We start from the raw sequence: 17,247 nt of genomic DNA, 5'->3' as shown, positions 1-17,247 counted from the left end.
GTAAAACATTTCTTAAAAGCTCGCACCGGTAAATATCTAAAAAAGTGTGAGCTAGGAATGCTGTAGTCACCCAGCAGCTGCTCGAAAGACATGAACACCCCATCTCTGAGCAGATCTTTAACTTGTTTCAACCACTTGCTGGCCCTTAATTTGAACCCTGCGACCATGAGCGAGGGGGGAAAGAGTGCATTTGACACAATCGGAAGAGAGGGAGAGGCTTGTCTACAAATAAAGTGTGTCCTGAACTGTGCCCAGATACGGAGTGAGCTGCTCACCACGGGGTTATTAGTCAAGCGCTTTTTACTAAGTGGTAGTGGGGCACACACCAATGATGACAGCGACTCAGGATAAGTGGAGCGTTGCTCCATTTTAACCTATACCATGCCACCGCCAGCATACCACACCGACATCCAATACATCAATTTATGAATGTTTGCCACCCAATAATATTGCATGAAATTTGAAAGTGCTAGCCCTCCATCCTCCCTCTGTCGTTCTAAAAAAGCTTTCCTAATGCGTGGCGTGGTCTTATTCCAGATAAAAGTTCCCAAAAAAAAGATTTAGGAATGAATACAGGCACCGTTTGGAACAGGAACAGGAACCTGGGCATAATCATCATCTTAACTGAATTCACTCTACCAGCCAACAACAGTGGCAGTGTAGACCAACGCACAAGATCCTGTTTAGCCTTATCCAAAGTTGTCTTAAAATTTATTCTTAATAAATCATCATACCTACGTGTCACAGTTATTCATAAGTATGAGAAAGATTAGGTAAGCCTCAAACAATATCTGACGAGACAACTCAATAACCGGGAATAGGGAGCTCTTAGAGAAGTTAATATTGTATTGTAATTTTGAGAATTTGTTGTAGTACGGTAATTTGTCAATGGGTGGTGCTGTTGCTTAATGCTGCGACTTTGTGTATTGCGAAGAAGACACTTTGTTTACTTCAGATTTTTTGCGCTGCTGTATGTTGCTGATTGTTGCGCGCTTCAATAAAGAACGGCTCACGCCACAAATTCAATAGGTTATGGGCCCAGAACGGCGCTAAAAAGGCTGCTTACACAAATTTTTTATAAAGATGTACTGGGCAGAGGCTGTAGCCACAGCATCTTACATTCAGAACAGGCTGCCCACATCTGTCTTGAAGCAAGAAACACCCTACAAGAGATGGTATGGGAAAAAACCTGACATGAGACACATAAGGGTTTTTGGCTGTATTGCTTATGCACATATTCCTGACGAAGATAGTGGCAAACTGGACAAAAAGGCTGTAAAACTTCATTTCGTGGGATATGCAAACAATGCAAAGGGCTACCGTATGTATGATGAAGAACGAAAAAGGATTCTAATTCGTCGTGATGTCATCTTCAACGAATCCAACTTTGATTGGAAACAACAAGTGGAAGTAATCTGCTCAGAGACTGAAATCAGCATGGAAGCAGATGAGAGTGAAACACAAGAGGTCATTGTTGATAACCTGTTAGAACAAGTGACCGACTGAAAAAAGCTCCAAAGAGATATGGATATGATGAGTTTGCTGATACAGTTATTGTTGATCATCATGCCAAAATCTGCTGTGTGACGGAACCAGTCACGATGAAAGAAGCAATGATGAGTCCTAATGCAAAGGAATGGCAGGAGGCAGCTGATTTGGAATATGAGTCGCTGTTGGAAAATGAAACGTGGGACCTGGTGGATTTACCAAAGGAAAGAAAGGCAGTCGGATCAAGATGGGTTTTCAAAGTCAAGTATTGTAGTGATGGACAACTGGAGCGATACAAGTGTCGACTTGTCGCCAAAGATGGACGTTGTAACTGCATTCCTCAATGGACACCTAGAAGAAGAAATCTACATGGAGCACCAGAGGGATACATCAAACCTGGGCAAGAACACTTGATCAAGAGAAGAGCTTGAGATATTTGCTGTGTATGTGGATGATCTCATTCTGATAACACAGTCAAAGGAGAACATGACCCTGCTGAAAACGACCCTCGGTGAGCGCTACAAGATGAAAGACATGGGTGAGTTGTCTTACATACTGGGCATATCCGTGGTCCAAGACAAAGATAAGAACTGTGTCTTTCTTAGTCAGAAGCATTATATCGAGGCTATACTCAAGAGATATGGAATGGACAATTCAAACCCTGTGGCAACTCCTGCGAATGCCAATGTCAAATTAAGGAAAAGCGATGGTGTCAGTAAGCCAGTAAATCAACAAATCTATAAGTCAATGGTAGGAAGTTTACTGTATGCTGCAATGGCCACATGACCAGACATAGCTCATGCAGTGAGTACTGTGTCTAAGTTCAATGCAAATCCAGACGCTGCACGTCTGACTGCCGTGAAGAGGATATTCCGATACTTGAAAGGGACAGCAAACCTTTCTCTCAAGTATGAGTAGTCAAACACAGATGCTTTGATCGGATTCTCTGATGCTGATTGGGCTGGTGATCAAGATGACCGCCGCTCAACAACAGGCAACATATTCCTAAGAAGTGGAGGAGCCGTGAGCTGGCTTAGCAAGAAACAGGCGACAGTTGCACTTTCAACAGCTGAAGCTGAATATGTCGCACTGAGTCAAGCTGCACAAGAAGGTGTTTGGTTGCGACGATTACTGAGTGATCTTGGGATGAAGGATATGTCCATAAGGATTTTGGAAGACAACCAAGGAGCAATCGCAATTGCAAAGAATCCTGTGGATCACTCCTGAACTAAACACATTGACATTCGATGCCACTACATCCGTGAATGTGTACAGAATGGACAAATTGAGATAAAATATTGACCAACAAATGACATGAAAGCGGATATATTGACCAAGCCACTTACGAAACAAAGATTTGAAAATCTTAGGAGGGAAATTGGACTATTTCCAGTATAAATATATGTTGGTGTCTGACAGTTGAATTCGTTAAAATGTGTGAAACGTGTAAAAAGAGTTCCTGAAGAAATGTGAAAAAAGAGTTCCTGAAGTTCACTGTAAAAGAGAAATGTGGTTTTGATTTGCCTTTCTTGACATTTTTGAAAAAGGGAGCACAGCTCTTTAAAATTGTTTAAAACTTCAAGATACCATTGTAAAATTAAGTGGGAGTGTTGTAGTACGGTAATTTGTCAATGGGTGGTGCTGTTGCTTAATGCTGTGACTTTGTGTATTGCGAAGAAGAAAGACTCTTTGTTTACTTCCGTTTTTTTGAGCTGCTGTATGTTGCTGATTGTTGCACACTTCAATAAAGAACGGCTCACGCCACAAATTCAATATAATTTGCCACAGTCTGAAATAATACCCAGTGATCTTGGAATGGACACAGAGGGGTCAGACAGGTAGAAAATCAGGTTGTCCGCGTAAAGTGACAAAGTATGTGTCTGATCATTCCTAGCTATTCCTGTGCGGCCCGTATCGTCCCCAAGGCGACGGCCAGTGGTTCAATGGCGAGATCGAATAGCAAGGGGCTTAAACCGTATCCCTGTCTAGTGCCACTCTCTATACGGAAGTAACTGGAAAATCCTCTTGTTAGTGCGAACAGCAGCCCATGGAGAATCATATAGGACCTTAATCCAAGCACGAAACGTGGGACCAAAAACAAATTTCTCCAAAGTTAGGAAAAAAAAGTCATATTCCATGCGGTCAAATGCCTTTTGGGCATCAAGGGACAGTATGACTTCTGCAGTGGGAAGGGCTCCCTGGGAGTATATAACATTAAGCAGCCAACGTACATTACTAGACAGCTGGCGCCGTAAAATGAAGCCAGTTTTATCAGGGTGTACCCCTGTTTGTATAACAGACTCCAGCCTATCAGCTAAGGTCTTTGTCAAAATCTTATAATCACAGCAGAGTAAGCTTATTTGTCGGTACAATTCACATTTCTGAGGGTCCTTCCCTTTTTTAAGAAGAACCGAAATTATGACCCGGGTCATTGTTGGAGGCAGTGACCCGCGTTTCAGTGCTTTGGCATACACACTTTGCAAAATTGGGACTATTTTAGGAGAGAATTTCTTAAAGAACTCAGCCGGAAAGCCATCGGCGCCTGGGGCTTCACCACTCTTCATTTTCTTGATAGCTCGATCTATTTCAGCCAAGGATATGTCCTTCTCAAGGCAGCACATATCCCTATTGCTTAAGGTCGGTAAGTTAAGATTTACAAAAAAATCTGCCATCAGGGCATCATCACACTTCTTAGAGGTGTAAAGTCCCTCATAGAACCCCCAAACTGAGTATTTATACTCTTTTGGTCATTAACTAGTCCATCTGAAGTATTAATCTCTGCAATAAATCCCGCCTTGTCTTAGCTGATGACATAGCAGTTTACCGGCGCATTCACCGTGTTCATAGAAATCCTGACGAGATTTAAGATAGCGCTCTTCAGCTTCCCCCGTGGACAGAATATCAAACTCCGACTGCAAAATGACTCTTTCCTTGACAGGTCAGCAGATGACGAGACTGAATGTCTGCGGTCGACCTCCTTTATCAGAAATGTCAATTCATTTAGGCGTGTTGACCATTTCCTATGTAAACCAGCGCAATTATTTGACCTCTTAGAAAAGATTTCATAGCTTCCCCAAAAATACTTCGGCTTATGTCTGGTTGTTCATTTGTCTCTACGAAAAAGTAAATTTGAGAGTTAACAAAATTGACAGGAGACGTGAATCAAGCAGCTATATTCGCTATGGGATTTCGTTTTTTGGAAAAGCTCAATGTCATCGTAACCGGGGCATGAGCCGAAATTACAATGCTCTCATAACAACTAGACCTTAATAGTGGGAGGAGCTTTTGCTCCAGAAGTAAAGGGTCAACCCTGCTGTAGGATTGATGTGCAACTGAAAAAAAAGCTAAATTGTCTCAACTCTGGATGCAAGTACCTCCATGCGTCAATTACTCCTTACGCCTGGAGAAATGCCTCAATGGTCTCTGCTAACTTAGTCTTTATTCCCGGGGTTGCACTTGACCTATCACGCTGGGGGCATAATACTGTGTTTAGGTCATCTCCCCAAATTAGATTGTGGCTGTTTATGTCTGGTAGGTAGGAGAACAATTCACTTAAAAATTTTGGATTTTCCCAGTTTGGAGCGTAGACACATGCTAATATCACCAACAAATTAAACAAGTGTCCTTGTACAATAACATATCGGCCATCACTGCCAGATATCACTTTCGAAGGCACAAAATGTACATCTTTATGAATAGCAATGGCTGTACCACGGAATTTGGCATTAAATTTGGAGTGAAAGATCTGCGAAAATCCACCCCTCCTCATCATACCGTGATTCTTATCAAGCAAATGTGTCTCAGTCAAAAAGGCTATACCAGTCTTCAGCTTTGATAGATGTGCAAACCCTTTGCTGTGTTTCACTGGGTGATAGATCCCTTTCACATTCTAGGTCACTAATTTTGCATTTGCCCCAAATCTAACCGGGTCAGGTGTAACCATATTGTGGCAAAAAACAAAATAATATTACCTCTCGGCAAGTAACAGCATATGTAGATAGTCCCTTATCAGGCAGTAAAGTTGAACATTGACCGTGTAACACAAAAAGCAAAAAGCACAGACGAAAACAACACAAAACACAAATCACAACAAACCCCATTTTCTGGCCTCTCCCCCAATGAGAGACTGCAGAAGTACCAATTCGACATTCCCTGTTAGACAAAAACATACTCAAAGCTTACCCTGTGGGGCCGCGCCCTACTAAAACTGCATAACATCAAAAACAAAGTAGTAGCCAGTCTAACCATGAACAAATGACATCTTTAATACCTTGTCTGAAAACACCTTCCCAAACTAAAGCGCCCTCGTCACTGAAATGGGTCTGAGATGCCATCGATATATCAGGGATGAAAAGAAAAAGATGAAAACAATAATAGTAACAGAAAATATTAAAAAAAATAAACAAATAGAAAAAAAAAAAACTACTTAAACTGACAGAATCAATACCTATTATTGACGGATGAAAATATAGAAAAAATAACAATAATACAATTAAAAAAACAAACTACAATTTAATAATAAATCAGTATGGATTAAAACACAAATAGAAATAAAGGTATTACTGTAATAAATTTAACGAGATAAAAAAAAAAAGAAAGAAAAACCCTGACCATGACACTTCCACTATCCAATTCTGTAAAACAAAATCGTCCACTATACCCGATGGACCTCACTAGAAACAGAAACATTACTAAACACAATCGGCTTTCACAAAACATAGACAGTTATCGTCAAAATAAGAATGAGCCACAGGAAATCAAGTGTGGACAGCATACCTCTCATTAGCGTTTATAGACATGGTACACACATGCAGCTGCCATCAGGGATCGAAACAAAAACAGAAAGAGAAAAAAAAATACAAAAGAGACTTGTTCTCTCTTGTTCTGTCCACCGAGCTTCAGTCAGTTAAAGTAGCGCCGAGTCATCGCTGCCCACCGCCGCGCCGGATCATCACGTTGTCGTCGTGCGGTGGCAGAGTACCCATACGGGGAAACCAAGAATGATCCAAAAACCCGGCGTCCGGACCGAAAAACTCTGTTTCGCTCCCGGACCCACACCTCTATGAATAGAGGTGTAGCCATACGAAACTTACTTACTTATCGCTGCCCAGTGGGTCGCCGCAATCCTTACTTTGATTGAAGTGTCTTCTGCAGGAAGTCCCTGGCTTCTGCGGGATCCTTGAAACTTGTGCGTTTACCATCCACCGTTGTTATTCCCAATTACGCAGGATACCCAGGCTCAAACGAACACCTTCACAGGATCTGAGCAAGCCACGTACTTTGTTGAACTTGGCCCGCTGTTTGGCCACTGCCAGTGTGAAGTCCTGTTGCGCTCGAATATAATCGCCATCTCTGGTGGTCGCCGTTATGCCCTCTCTCGCTTTCTTCAAGATAGTTTCCCTCTCCTGGAAGTAGTAGCATCTAACGACGACGGCTCTCGGTGGCCCGTCCTCACTTCTTTTCCATAGAGTGGTGGCCGATATCCAAGGTGGGCATTTTTGGAAGGTCATATGCGTCCCGCAGACATTGTGACATAAACTCTGTGAGCCGCTTCCCGTCCTCTCTTCCCTCCTTTATTCCAGTTATGCGCAAATTGAAACGACGCGACCATGTCTCCATTTCAGCGTTCAGGATCTTTTGCGCCACCAGCTCTCTTTTTACAGCAGCCAACTCGTGCTCCAAGGCAGCAATACTATCTGATTGCCCGCTAGCTGTAGCTTCCAGCACCGTGAATCACGTTTCCAGGGCTTCGATCTTTGCAGTCGCGTCGTCGTAAGCTTGTTTAATTTCCGCCCTGAGGCTATCTACCTGAGTCCTAAACTCAGCTGACTGAGCCTCCGCCTTATCGAGGAACTCTGTCCTCAAGCTGGCAATCGCTTGGAGAACAGCTCCTTGTCCGTCGAGTGTTGCAACATTAGCAGCTGTGCTAGCCTAGGCGTGGTGAGTATTCATCATAAAATGGAGCGTGACAGTGAGGGCAGAACTCTAAAACGTTCATGAAGTCAATGTGTTCACAAACAATCCGGTAACTCTCATATGGTCAAACTGGTGAATAATTACACAAATCGCGGTTCCAGCAGGGAGCTCAGCCAAAACGTGTCCTCACATGGCGCTACTCCCATAAATTAAAATGAATAAATAAATAAAACATACTCTGCTTTGCAAAAATTAATCTATCGCGGCAGGTTACGAAACGTATCACCCGTGAAAAGTGAGGGAATACTGTATATGTATACTTGTATAAAAACACATGTTCCTGAGTACTATTATTTCATCTTAAACACAGTATTCTTTATTCAGTCAGATCTTCTAAATGGAGACTTTAGATACTGACTCTGCAAAAGTAATTCCATCAACAATTGCTAATTTTACTGCCCATTGCCTGTAGAAAGTTGATTGTGACACATTGTAAAACAACTGAACTAAGAATGTCAACTTGGAACATAGTATAGTATACAGTATGTGTCCATGTTGTAATTTGGGATGGAGTTCTCTGCCTGATGACTCATGTAAGGCACACAGAGATGATAAGACACCAAGCTTGAGGAAGGCATAAATATTTTCCCCACAGGGGTTTTGTCGATAAATTCGCACTCGTGATTCCTACCAGAATGTTGACACTGGTTGTCTTCAACAACTTTATGATCATCTCTGTACCTCTGCTGTTTGGAGCGAATTCTGTTCATTCTGACAGATATTAAGAGGAAGAAAAATTTGCATTAGTAGTGTAAATGGCATAGCATGCATTCTAGACAGGTAATGCAGTATCTTTTAAATGTTTGACCATGTTACTGTCTATTCTAACAGACATCTACCACATGCTTAACTTTCAGTTTACGACCATGGATGAATGGATTAACATTTTGTACTCTAGATTAACCTTATCCTGATTTATCTTAATCCGATTTGAACAGGGAGTTTTCACCCACAAAAAACAAAAAGAAAATTTTGTCATATGGTCAAATGTTGATTTAACAGACTGACAGACTAACAAATGACTCTGGATTTAACTGAGAGAAAATAAATCACCAGACAAGAGACAAATATACACATACACATTTCCAAGTTGCACCACTTATGTCACATATATACAGTAGACTAGAGCAGGTTTACAGACGTGCATAAGTGGCGGCCATGATTGCTGGGGCAACTTTCTCATTAAAGGCAACGCATGGACATACGAGGTGGCCATGTTAGCAGGGTTGATTATCCCATCACAGGCAATGGAAAGCAAAGACATTAACTTAGCAGTGTTGAGGGTACGCAGCTCAAAAAGGGCCATCAATCAATTCAGATCTATGGCAGTTGTTTACTGGAGGAAGTTCTTGACTTATAGTACACATCTCTCATACATTCTATTTTTGGTACAGTATAAAGTTGTAGTTATTTAGTAATTATTTTGTCAAGCCCTGCCCTATGGAATACATTAATAACGGAAGTGATAAACAGAAGCAAACGAACACGGGCAGAGGAAAAATAACCAATCAGAGAAAGAAAGCATGACTGATGAGGTGTCAATCATGTCTCTGATTGGTTATTTTTTCTTGGAGCATGGAGGATTTTTTGCAAATCAAATTTATGGCATAAAATGAGGCAACAGAGGGCGGATTTTTTCCCCCACACACATCATTATCCTCATGTCCTGATGTCAGATTATAGTTACAGTTTAAATATGTCAAAATGTGAATTATTTATTCGATTTCTTTTTTTATGCAAACTCCCCTTTATAATGAAAATGCACCATATTTTTATGTGGTTGAGACATGCTACACCTTTACGAGCGGAAGTCAATATAAATCTGTAAAATGCTTCCACTTAAGGACAACTTTTATTTTGTTGTGTTAAGCTCATTTTGTCTTCTTATTTATATTTTGACTGATTCATTTATAGCAGACAATATCGTTTTAGGTTTTGTTAACTGACAGGTTTTGGTGAGTCTTTTGCCTTCTTCAGAGTGTAACATGATGGTGTCTTGTGACTCATCTTTATCAGCTGATGTTCCACGAGGGTGTGACTTACCTGTCAAAAAAGACAGGCAAGTCACAGCCCTCTCTGTCCGTTCACCCGTCCAAGATGCTGCTCCAGGTGGTAGAGAAGATGAAGGCTCCCTCATCCCTGTTAATGGGGTTCGTGCCTCGCTTGCGGATCTCAATGGCGTCCGTGATCTGTTTTCTTTGGTGCGAATGACCCTGGCCTTCTCCCATTCCATGATGTGGTTTTCTCTTCTGCAGTCGGTGATGGCTGATTTGTGGTGTTCCAATTGTGCCTGTTCTTTTATTGTTCTTGTTTGTCTTATTGCTGTCTCCTTCTCAACCTCCTTCTTGTCTTTTTTTTCTTGTGTTAAAACTCCTGCCAGTCGCCCCGATGTATGGAGTTGCATTTGTTATCCGGGTGTATTTTGTCTTTTGGATGCACAAAAATTTGGACTGGCAATGGACTTTTCAAGCTTCATAGACTCTTTCAAATTGGCGCAATGTGTGTCTGGCCCCACTCATAAACAGGGACATACGTTAGACCATTTCCTTACTTTTGGTTTATCTATCTCAAATTTGAAAGTGTTGGACATTATTTTTTTTTGATCACTTGACAGTGCTCTTTGATGTTGTGTTTTTCTCTGCTGCTGTAAAACCTTCTACCAGAGAATGCCATATTTTTAACCCCCTCACTGCTGGTGGGTTCTCAGAAGCCTTTGATCAGCTCTGTGTTTCCTCATCAAACACAGAGGGACTCAACTCTTGGTTCCACTCTTCATGTCCTAGTATTTTGGATTCTGTGGCTCCATTAAAAATTATGCGGCCAAAAGTAAGACTGGAGCCATGGTTAAATAAAAGAACTCATGCAGCTAAACAAGAATGCTGCAAAGCTGAACGCAGGTGGAAAAAGACAGGCTGCGCGTCTCGTATCAAATCCTAAAAGACTGCTGGCACAGTTATCAAAACAAGGTGAAAGTGTCAAAGAGAGAATAGCTGTCCAATCTTCTTCAGGCAAATTGTCATAATCCGCAAACTCTATTTAATACTATCGATTCTACACTTAAACTCCATCAGCCAAATTGCACAGACTCGTCCTCTGAAATGTGTTATACATTTTTTGCAGTTTTTTTATGGACAAGGTTGCTACAGCTCAGAATGTTGTTTCAAACGCTACATCCGACCTCTCTGTTCCTTCCTTGTTCCGCAGTGTTAGACTCCTTTGAGGTGATCTCCTTGTCATCTTTGGAGGATATGGTTTGCCATATTAAGCAATCCGGCTCACCATATGACGCTGCCCCTCCTCAGTTCTTTAAGGAAGTCCTCCCAAGTATTGCCGAATCAGTTTTGGCCATTATCAACAGCAGTCTTTCTTGTGGTGTAGTCCCCCATCATGTTAAACATGCTGTCTTGCAACCCCTGCTTAAGAAACCTGGCCTTGATCAAGATCTGCTGTACAATTATAGACCCATTTCCAAAGTGCCTTTTATTTGTAAAACTTTGGAAAACATGGCACACTTGCAGTTACGATCCTTCTTGGATGAACATGTTTTCCAATCAGGTTTCAAGAAAATGCATAGCACAGAGTCAGCCCTGTTACGAGTTTTGAAGAGTCTTTACTATGGAGTCAGCCAGTCCTCGCTCAAGCGCCTCCAACTGGTCCAAAATACTGGCGCTTGGCTCTTAACTGGCATTCAGAAACCTGATCACATAACCTCTTCACTGGCTCCTAGTGCACTTTAGAGTTCGCTTTAAGATACTTATGATCATTTTCAAATCTTTAAATGGCCTTACCCTAACGTACCTCTCTGAGCTCCTCCACCCATACGCACCTGCCCACTGCCTCAGGTCTGTGGACCAAATGCTGCTGGAGTTGCCAAGGACTAGGCAGAGCCTCAGGCAGGATCGTTCCTTTTCTGTTGCCGGTCCTCCCCAATGGAATTAGCTCCTATTGAATGTTAGGCAAGCCCCCTCTACAATTTTTAAAACCCGTTTGAATACACATTTTTATTCTTTAGCTTTCGACTCAAAATGAGACTGTCTGTTTGGCTATTATTCTGGTATCTATTGAAAATGTTTTTATGTGTTTTAATTTAGGTTATAATTACCTGCTAATTCATATAACGGCATCTGGTAAGCGCTTGTTACAGCTCCTGCTGTTGTGAAATGCGCTATACAAATAAAATTGTATTGCATTGTATTACACAACATATTCAAAAAACGTATCCAAAGAACGATGAGAAAGTCAAACCACACACAACTCTCCGCCAGATTTTTGTGCATCCAAAAGACAAAATACACCCGGAAGACAAATGTAACTCGATAAACAAAATTCCGTTCAAATCTGCAATAAAACATACATCGGGGAGACAGAAAGGAGTTTTAACACGAGAAAAAAGAACACAAGTGTCACAGTCCGGGTTGAGGTTGTCAGGTTTGCTCGCCGGACGGCGAGGAGAAGGTGGACCCAGAAAGCGAGGAAGCAGGGAAACGGATAAACTTAAAGGGAATTTATTCAATGAAACAAACAAGGACAAACAACGTGGCGTGGACAAACTAAACGTGACTAAATAGAACGAAAGAAGAAGTGACGAGGATCGTGACATAACACAAGGGACCGTGGGCATGAGCATGGGGCATGTGCAAGGAGCAGGAGCGTGGGCATGAGCGAGGGCATGAGCGAGGGCATGAGCGAGAAGGAGGGTGGTTGTCAAAAAGTCCTCAAAAGGGCGTAGCAGGAGAAATATTCCGACGCTGAGCTGTCGGCAAGGGGTGGATAAATAGTCCGAGTAATCAGGGGAGCAGATGGGAATCAGGTGCGTGATGGTTGACAGGGAACAGGTGCGTGGCTGGTGAGGACGAGACGGCTGAGAGGGAAACGCCCCTACACAGCTGACAAAACAATAACAAAAAGGCACATGGCAGGAAGGAGGGAAGAAAACAACAACAAAAACACAGACATGCCCGACACGGGTCATGACAGAGGTAGGTGAGGACCCAAACGCAGGAAAGCCAGGCGGGAGTAACTTAAAGGGCATTTAATAACAGAAAACAAAAGGCAAACGAGGGACTTGGAAAAACTGGACAACGACAGGAAACCAACGACAGGGACAGGCGACAGGAACAGGCAACAGGGATAAGCGACAGGGACAATGACAGTGAAAATGACAATGAACCAACAAGAACTGAAAGCAACCAGGGAACTAAATACACACAAATTGACGAGACATAGAGGAGCACCTGGACAAGACACGGAGGGTTGGAAGGACCGGATTGGTTAACACAAGGGCTTGGGTAAACGAACACAGGTGGACACAATAGACAAGACGAGACAAGACAAGACACAGGAACAAGGCCAAAACATGAAACCAAATACTAAACCAAAAATAACAAATACAAATCATGACAACAAGAAGGAGTGCGAGAAGGAGACACCAATAAGACAAACAAGAGCAATAAAAGAACAAGCACCATAGGAACACCACAAATTAGCCATGACCGATCACTGCAAAGGAGAAAACCACATCATGGACTGGGAGAAGGCCAGGGTCATCCACACCACAGAAAACGGATCAGGGATGCCACTGAGATCCACAAACGAGACACGAAGACCATCAACAGGGACAAGGGAGCCTTCATTCTCTCTAACACCTGGTACAGCATCTTGGAGGGGTGAACGGACAGCGGGGGGGGTGTGACTTGCCTGTCTTTTTTGACAGGTAAGTCACACCCTCATGGAACATCAGCTGATAAAGACGTGTCTCATGACACATTCTGAAGAAGGCAAAAGACTCGCCGAAACATGTCAGGTTACAAAACCTAAAACAATATTGTCTGCTATAAATGAATCAGTCAAAATATAGACAACTGTTATTGTTTGTTTTTTTCCCTAGTCATTTGAATGCCATAATGATTGGTGTGAAGAGTTGTGGTGCAGAAAATACAACAACACTTAGGAGAAATTAAGCTTTCAATAATTTCTACTGTACAAAAAAAATATATGTTGTCAAACAATATTTTTGAAAACTTACGATCTTTTTAGCTGTGATAAGGATTTTATCTCTGCCTGTTGGTGTGCTTTAAGGTTTTTCATGATTGTGGCTTTGAAGAGGTCAAACCCCCTGCAAATGTAAATGACATTAAAAGAACAAAACAAGAGCAGCAAGTCATTGCCATTACAGAGACAAGAATGGAAAATTGAGAACACTTCACAACTTTACATACATATGTCAAATTATGAAAATGTTCACACGGACCTGCAAAAATGACACAGTAATAAGCATGCCAGTAGTTGAGTGACACTTCTTTTCAGGAAACAAATCAGGTATTTGATTCATTTTTGGCATATGAGTGTGATTAGAGCATCACATGTGCAAATAATATAATGGGAAAATTAATTCGTATCCAAAAAAAAAAGCCTAAAAGATTGTCTGGTGCCAAATGCCACTGTCATTAAAAATCAAACAACCCCCACCGCCTTAATTAATATTGCATCTATTTTATGTTTAGCACTGTTGTGTATTTTTTTTTTTTATTGTGTCTTACCTTGAGGCTTGCTTGCGAAATGCCTGCAATTCTGCTGCTACGTGGATGAAATAAAAACTGAGGAAAACCCGTCTCTGCAGCAACAGGAAGAGAAAACAAATACTGTCCCAGATGATCCCAGCTTCCTCTATCGGGAGGCTGCAGTTCTTATCACTAACTATATTTGCTGTCAAGACAAAGAACACAACAGGTACACAGATACACAATTCAAATATATATCATGTTTGAAGATCCAGAAGGTTATAATACAATTTTGAATGTCAACGCAATTCTCTCATTTTGATAATCTCATATCCCCTCAAAATTGGTACAAGTTGGACTTTTAAAACATTTAGCAATTTATTTTATTTTGCCACAAAAGCAAATTGTCCATCCATCCATCCATCCATCAATCCCTTATCCAAGCCGCTTATCCTCACAAGGGTTGCGGGCATACTGGAGCCTGTCCCAGCTGTTTTCGGGCAGTAGGCGGGTACACCCTGAACTGGTTGCCAGCCAATGCCAAACAACCATCCACACACACAATCACAACCAGGGACAATTTGCAGTATTCAGTTAAGATGCCATGCATGTTTTTGGAATGTGGGAGGAAACCAGACTACCCAGAGAAAACCCATGCAGGCTTGGGGAGAACATGCAAACTCCACACAAGGCCGGAGCCAGAATCGAACCCTGTACCTAAATACAGTGAGAGAGACATGCTAAGCAGTCGTCCACCGTGCCGCCCGGTGCTACAAAAGTCAAGTAGGAAAAAAATGTTGAAGCTCTGCTTTCCGACAAGCCCAAAAAAATTTATTTTCTTACGAAATGGAGATCATTTCCTATTGAGAATATATGTCATTTACATTAAATTAAATGTATTCATTTAGTTGGAGTAGTTTTTACATTATAAATTACTCAGTTCAAGCAAAATGTAACCGTCTAAAATAAAAAAGTTAAGATTAAGTTACTTCATACAGGTTGTATGATAACTCTAAATGTGCTGCTGTTCCAGAAGAAGAAGAAGAAAAACACATTAAAATGTGTTGGTTTTTATGATTACGTAATGTAAAAATTATGAGCAAAGCATATTGTGAAATGGTCAGTTATTGCCATGTGTTTTATTGAGGTAAAAAAAAGACTCAACTATGGGTATCGGTTTTGTAATGGGAAAAAAGTAATCACTTTTACTCAAAATTGCCTTGTAATGCCGATCCTCCTCTGAAGTGGAGGCAAGAAACATGCTGTGTGCCAACTGTCTGTGATCTACTGGCGACCAAGTCAAGTTTGCCTCAACCATTTATTAATGCATTTATATAATGTCGTTTTGTCAAGTTACAGTAATTCACCACCTGAAGTGGTGCAATATTGAGTTTCTTACATTTCTTACAGCGGAGTGTGAATTCTCGCATGCTAATGTTGAAGCACCAAATGCTCGGCTAAGTTTGTAGTCAGCAGTCAGAGCACTAATGATTCGATGCGTGGACGGTACTTTGACAAGAGGCAAATTATCAACACAGTTTCTCAGATTCCTAACCTGTTCTACCAAATGTGGAACTGCATACGCGCATAATTGCTATTATTCAAGAACTAAATTGCAGCTGGTGAAAATGGAGCAACTTGGGAAAACCATCAGCCACAGTGGTTGGTGAAGAAATAATTCATGAACAAGCCCAGTCCATAATACTTCACTCTATAAGCAAAGGTACAATGTACAGCTGTGGGCTGGATATTGCTTGGTACAAATAACAAATGACAAAGATTTTAAAGATGAAAGATCCTCTGATACCGTGTGGCATTTTGACTAGGCATGAATGTCGTTGCGGTTATAATGTCATTCAGTTGAGATTTAGCATTTGAAATTGCAGCCAAACTAGTTGCGGTAAGTCAGTGTTGCAGGTAACGCCTAAATGTAATATAATGAAGTAATGCATTACAAATGTAATACAGCGTAATAAATTACATTTAGACAGTAAAAAGTTGATATTGACTTACTCATATTTTCATAATATTATCACAGTTGATGAGTTCAATAACGTGTGACAATATCGATACAAAATTAGATGCAAAAAAATGTAGATGATGAAATAACTTAGAACAGGGGTGCTCATTGCGATCTACCAGTCGATTTTTTTTTGTGACACATAGGTCACGACACATGCGCAGACAATGGTGCTAAGTGCAGCACAACTAATATGCAAGTTGGTTACCTCCAATTTTAAGCCCTTGTTTTAGTCTCTTGAACTCAAGGGGGTATAAACATGAGTGGGGGTGTTGGACCAAGTAAGAAGACAAAAACGTATCACTTTAATACGGAATGGGAGGAGGAGTTGTTTTTCACGATGACATATTGGAAGTGCGTTTGCCTCATCTGCCAGTCTACCATCGCAATACCAAAGAAGGGAAATGTGGAGTGGCATTTTCGGACTGTTCATGGAAAATATGATACCGACTTTCCGCCGAAAAGCGAGCTGAGAAGTTACACGACTTAAGAGGAACTGGGTTGGGGCACTGTACCACTCCACGTTTAATAGTAAAGCGCAGGGTGTTGCAATATAAAACCAGAATAAACCAGACCTTTGGTGAGTTTTATGCTGCTCTTTACACTTCAGATGTTCCTCCTCCTCCTGATGTTATGCTGGACAAGATTAACTTTCTTCAAGAAGACAATTCTAATGCAGAAATTCTGGGTACCCCTATTACACTCGTAGAGGTTCGGGAGACTATTGGTTCACTTCAAAGTGGCAAGGCACTTGGACCTGACGGATTTACTGTTGAATATTATAACGTTTTTTTCAGCTTTGCTCTTTGCCATTTTAAGAGACATGTATCATGAAGCCTGTGCCTATGGTCTTCCTGATACCCTGTTGGAGGCCACCTATTCATTGCTTCTCAAGAAGGAAAAAATACCCTTTGATTTGTGGCAGTTACAGGCCTATTTCTCTTTTGAACATTGAATTAAAAATTCTTTCAAAGATTCTTGCCTGTCTGCAACTCGTCTTGCCATCTATCATTGGCTTGATGTCAGGTAGACAATCTTCATCCGATACTCAATGCCTACTTGCTTCCTTAATGCCAGAGGTCGTGGAATCACAAACCCAGAGAAGGCCATCGACAGGGTAGAATGGGGCTTTTTATACAGAGTTCTGGCCAAATTTGTGCTGGGCGCGGCTTTCGTGGACTGGGTTGAACTTTTTTATTCTTCTCCGATGGCTTTGGTTCAGACGAACGGCATGTTGTCTCCTGAATTGTGGTACTCTGCAAG

The 17,247-nt window shown here is 41.5% G+C and overlaps 1 protein-coding gene across 1 annotated transcript in view; it reads right to left on the bottom strand.

The window, feature by feature from the left end:
• piezo1 (piezo type mechanosensitive ion channel component 1 (Er blood group)) overlaps nucleotides 1-17,247 on the bottom strand; it is a 304,639-nt gene that overhangs the window by 143,751 nt on the left and 143,641 nt on the right. The window contains exons 27-29 of the mRNA XM_088304108.1: nucleotides 14,004-14,169; nucleotides 13,490-13,579; nucleotides 8,096-8,175 (exon numbers count right to left, since the gene is read on the bottom strand). Coding sequence (XP_088160234.1) covers nucleotides 8,096-8,175; nucleotides 13,490-13,579; nucleotides 14,004-14,169 — 336 coding nt within the window. The remainder of the gene's footprint in view (nucleotides 1-8,095; nucleotides 8,176-13,489; nucleotides 13,580-14,003; nucleotides 14,170-17,247) is intronic.

The sequence above is a fragment of the Idiotropiscis lumnitzeri genome, chromosome 9 (assembly GCF_059441095.1).
Source record: "Idiotropiscis lumnitzeri isolate Australia: NSW breed Sydney's pygmy pipehorse chromosome 9, RoL_Ilum_1.0, whole genome shotgun sequence".
NCBI lineage: Eukaryota > Metazoa > Chordata > Actinopteri > Syngnathiformes > Syngnathidae > Idiotropiscis > Idiotropiscis lumnitzeri.
The sequence above is the reverse complement of the archived record's forward strand: the minus strand, read 5'-3'. Positions and strand labels throughout refer to the sequence as shown.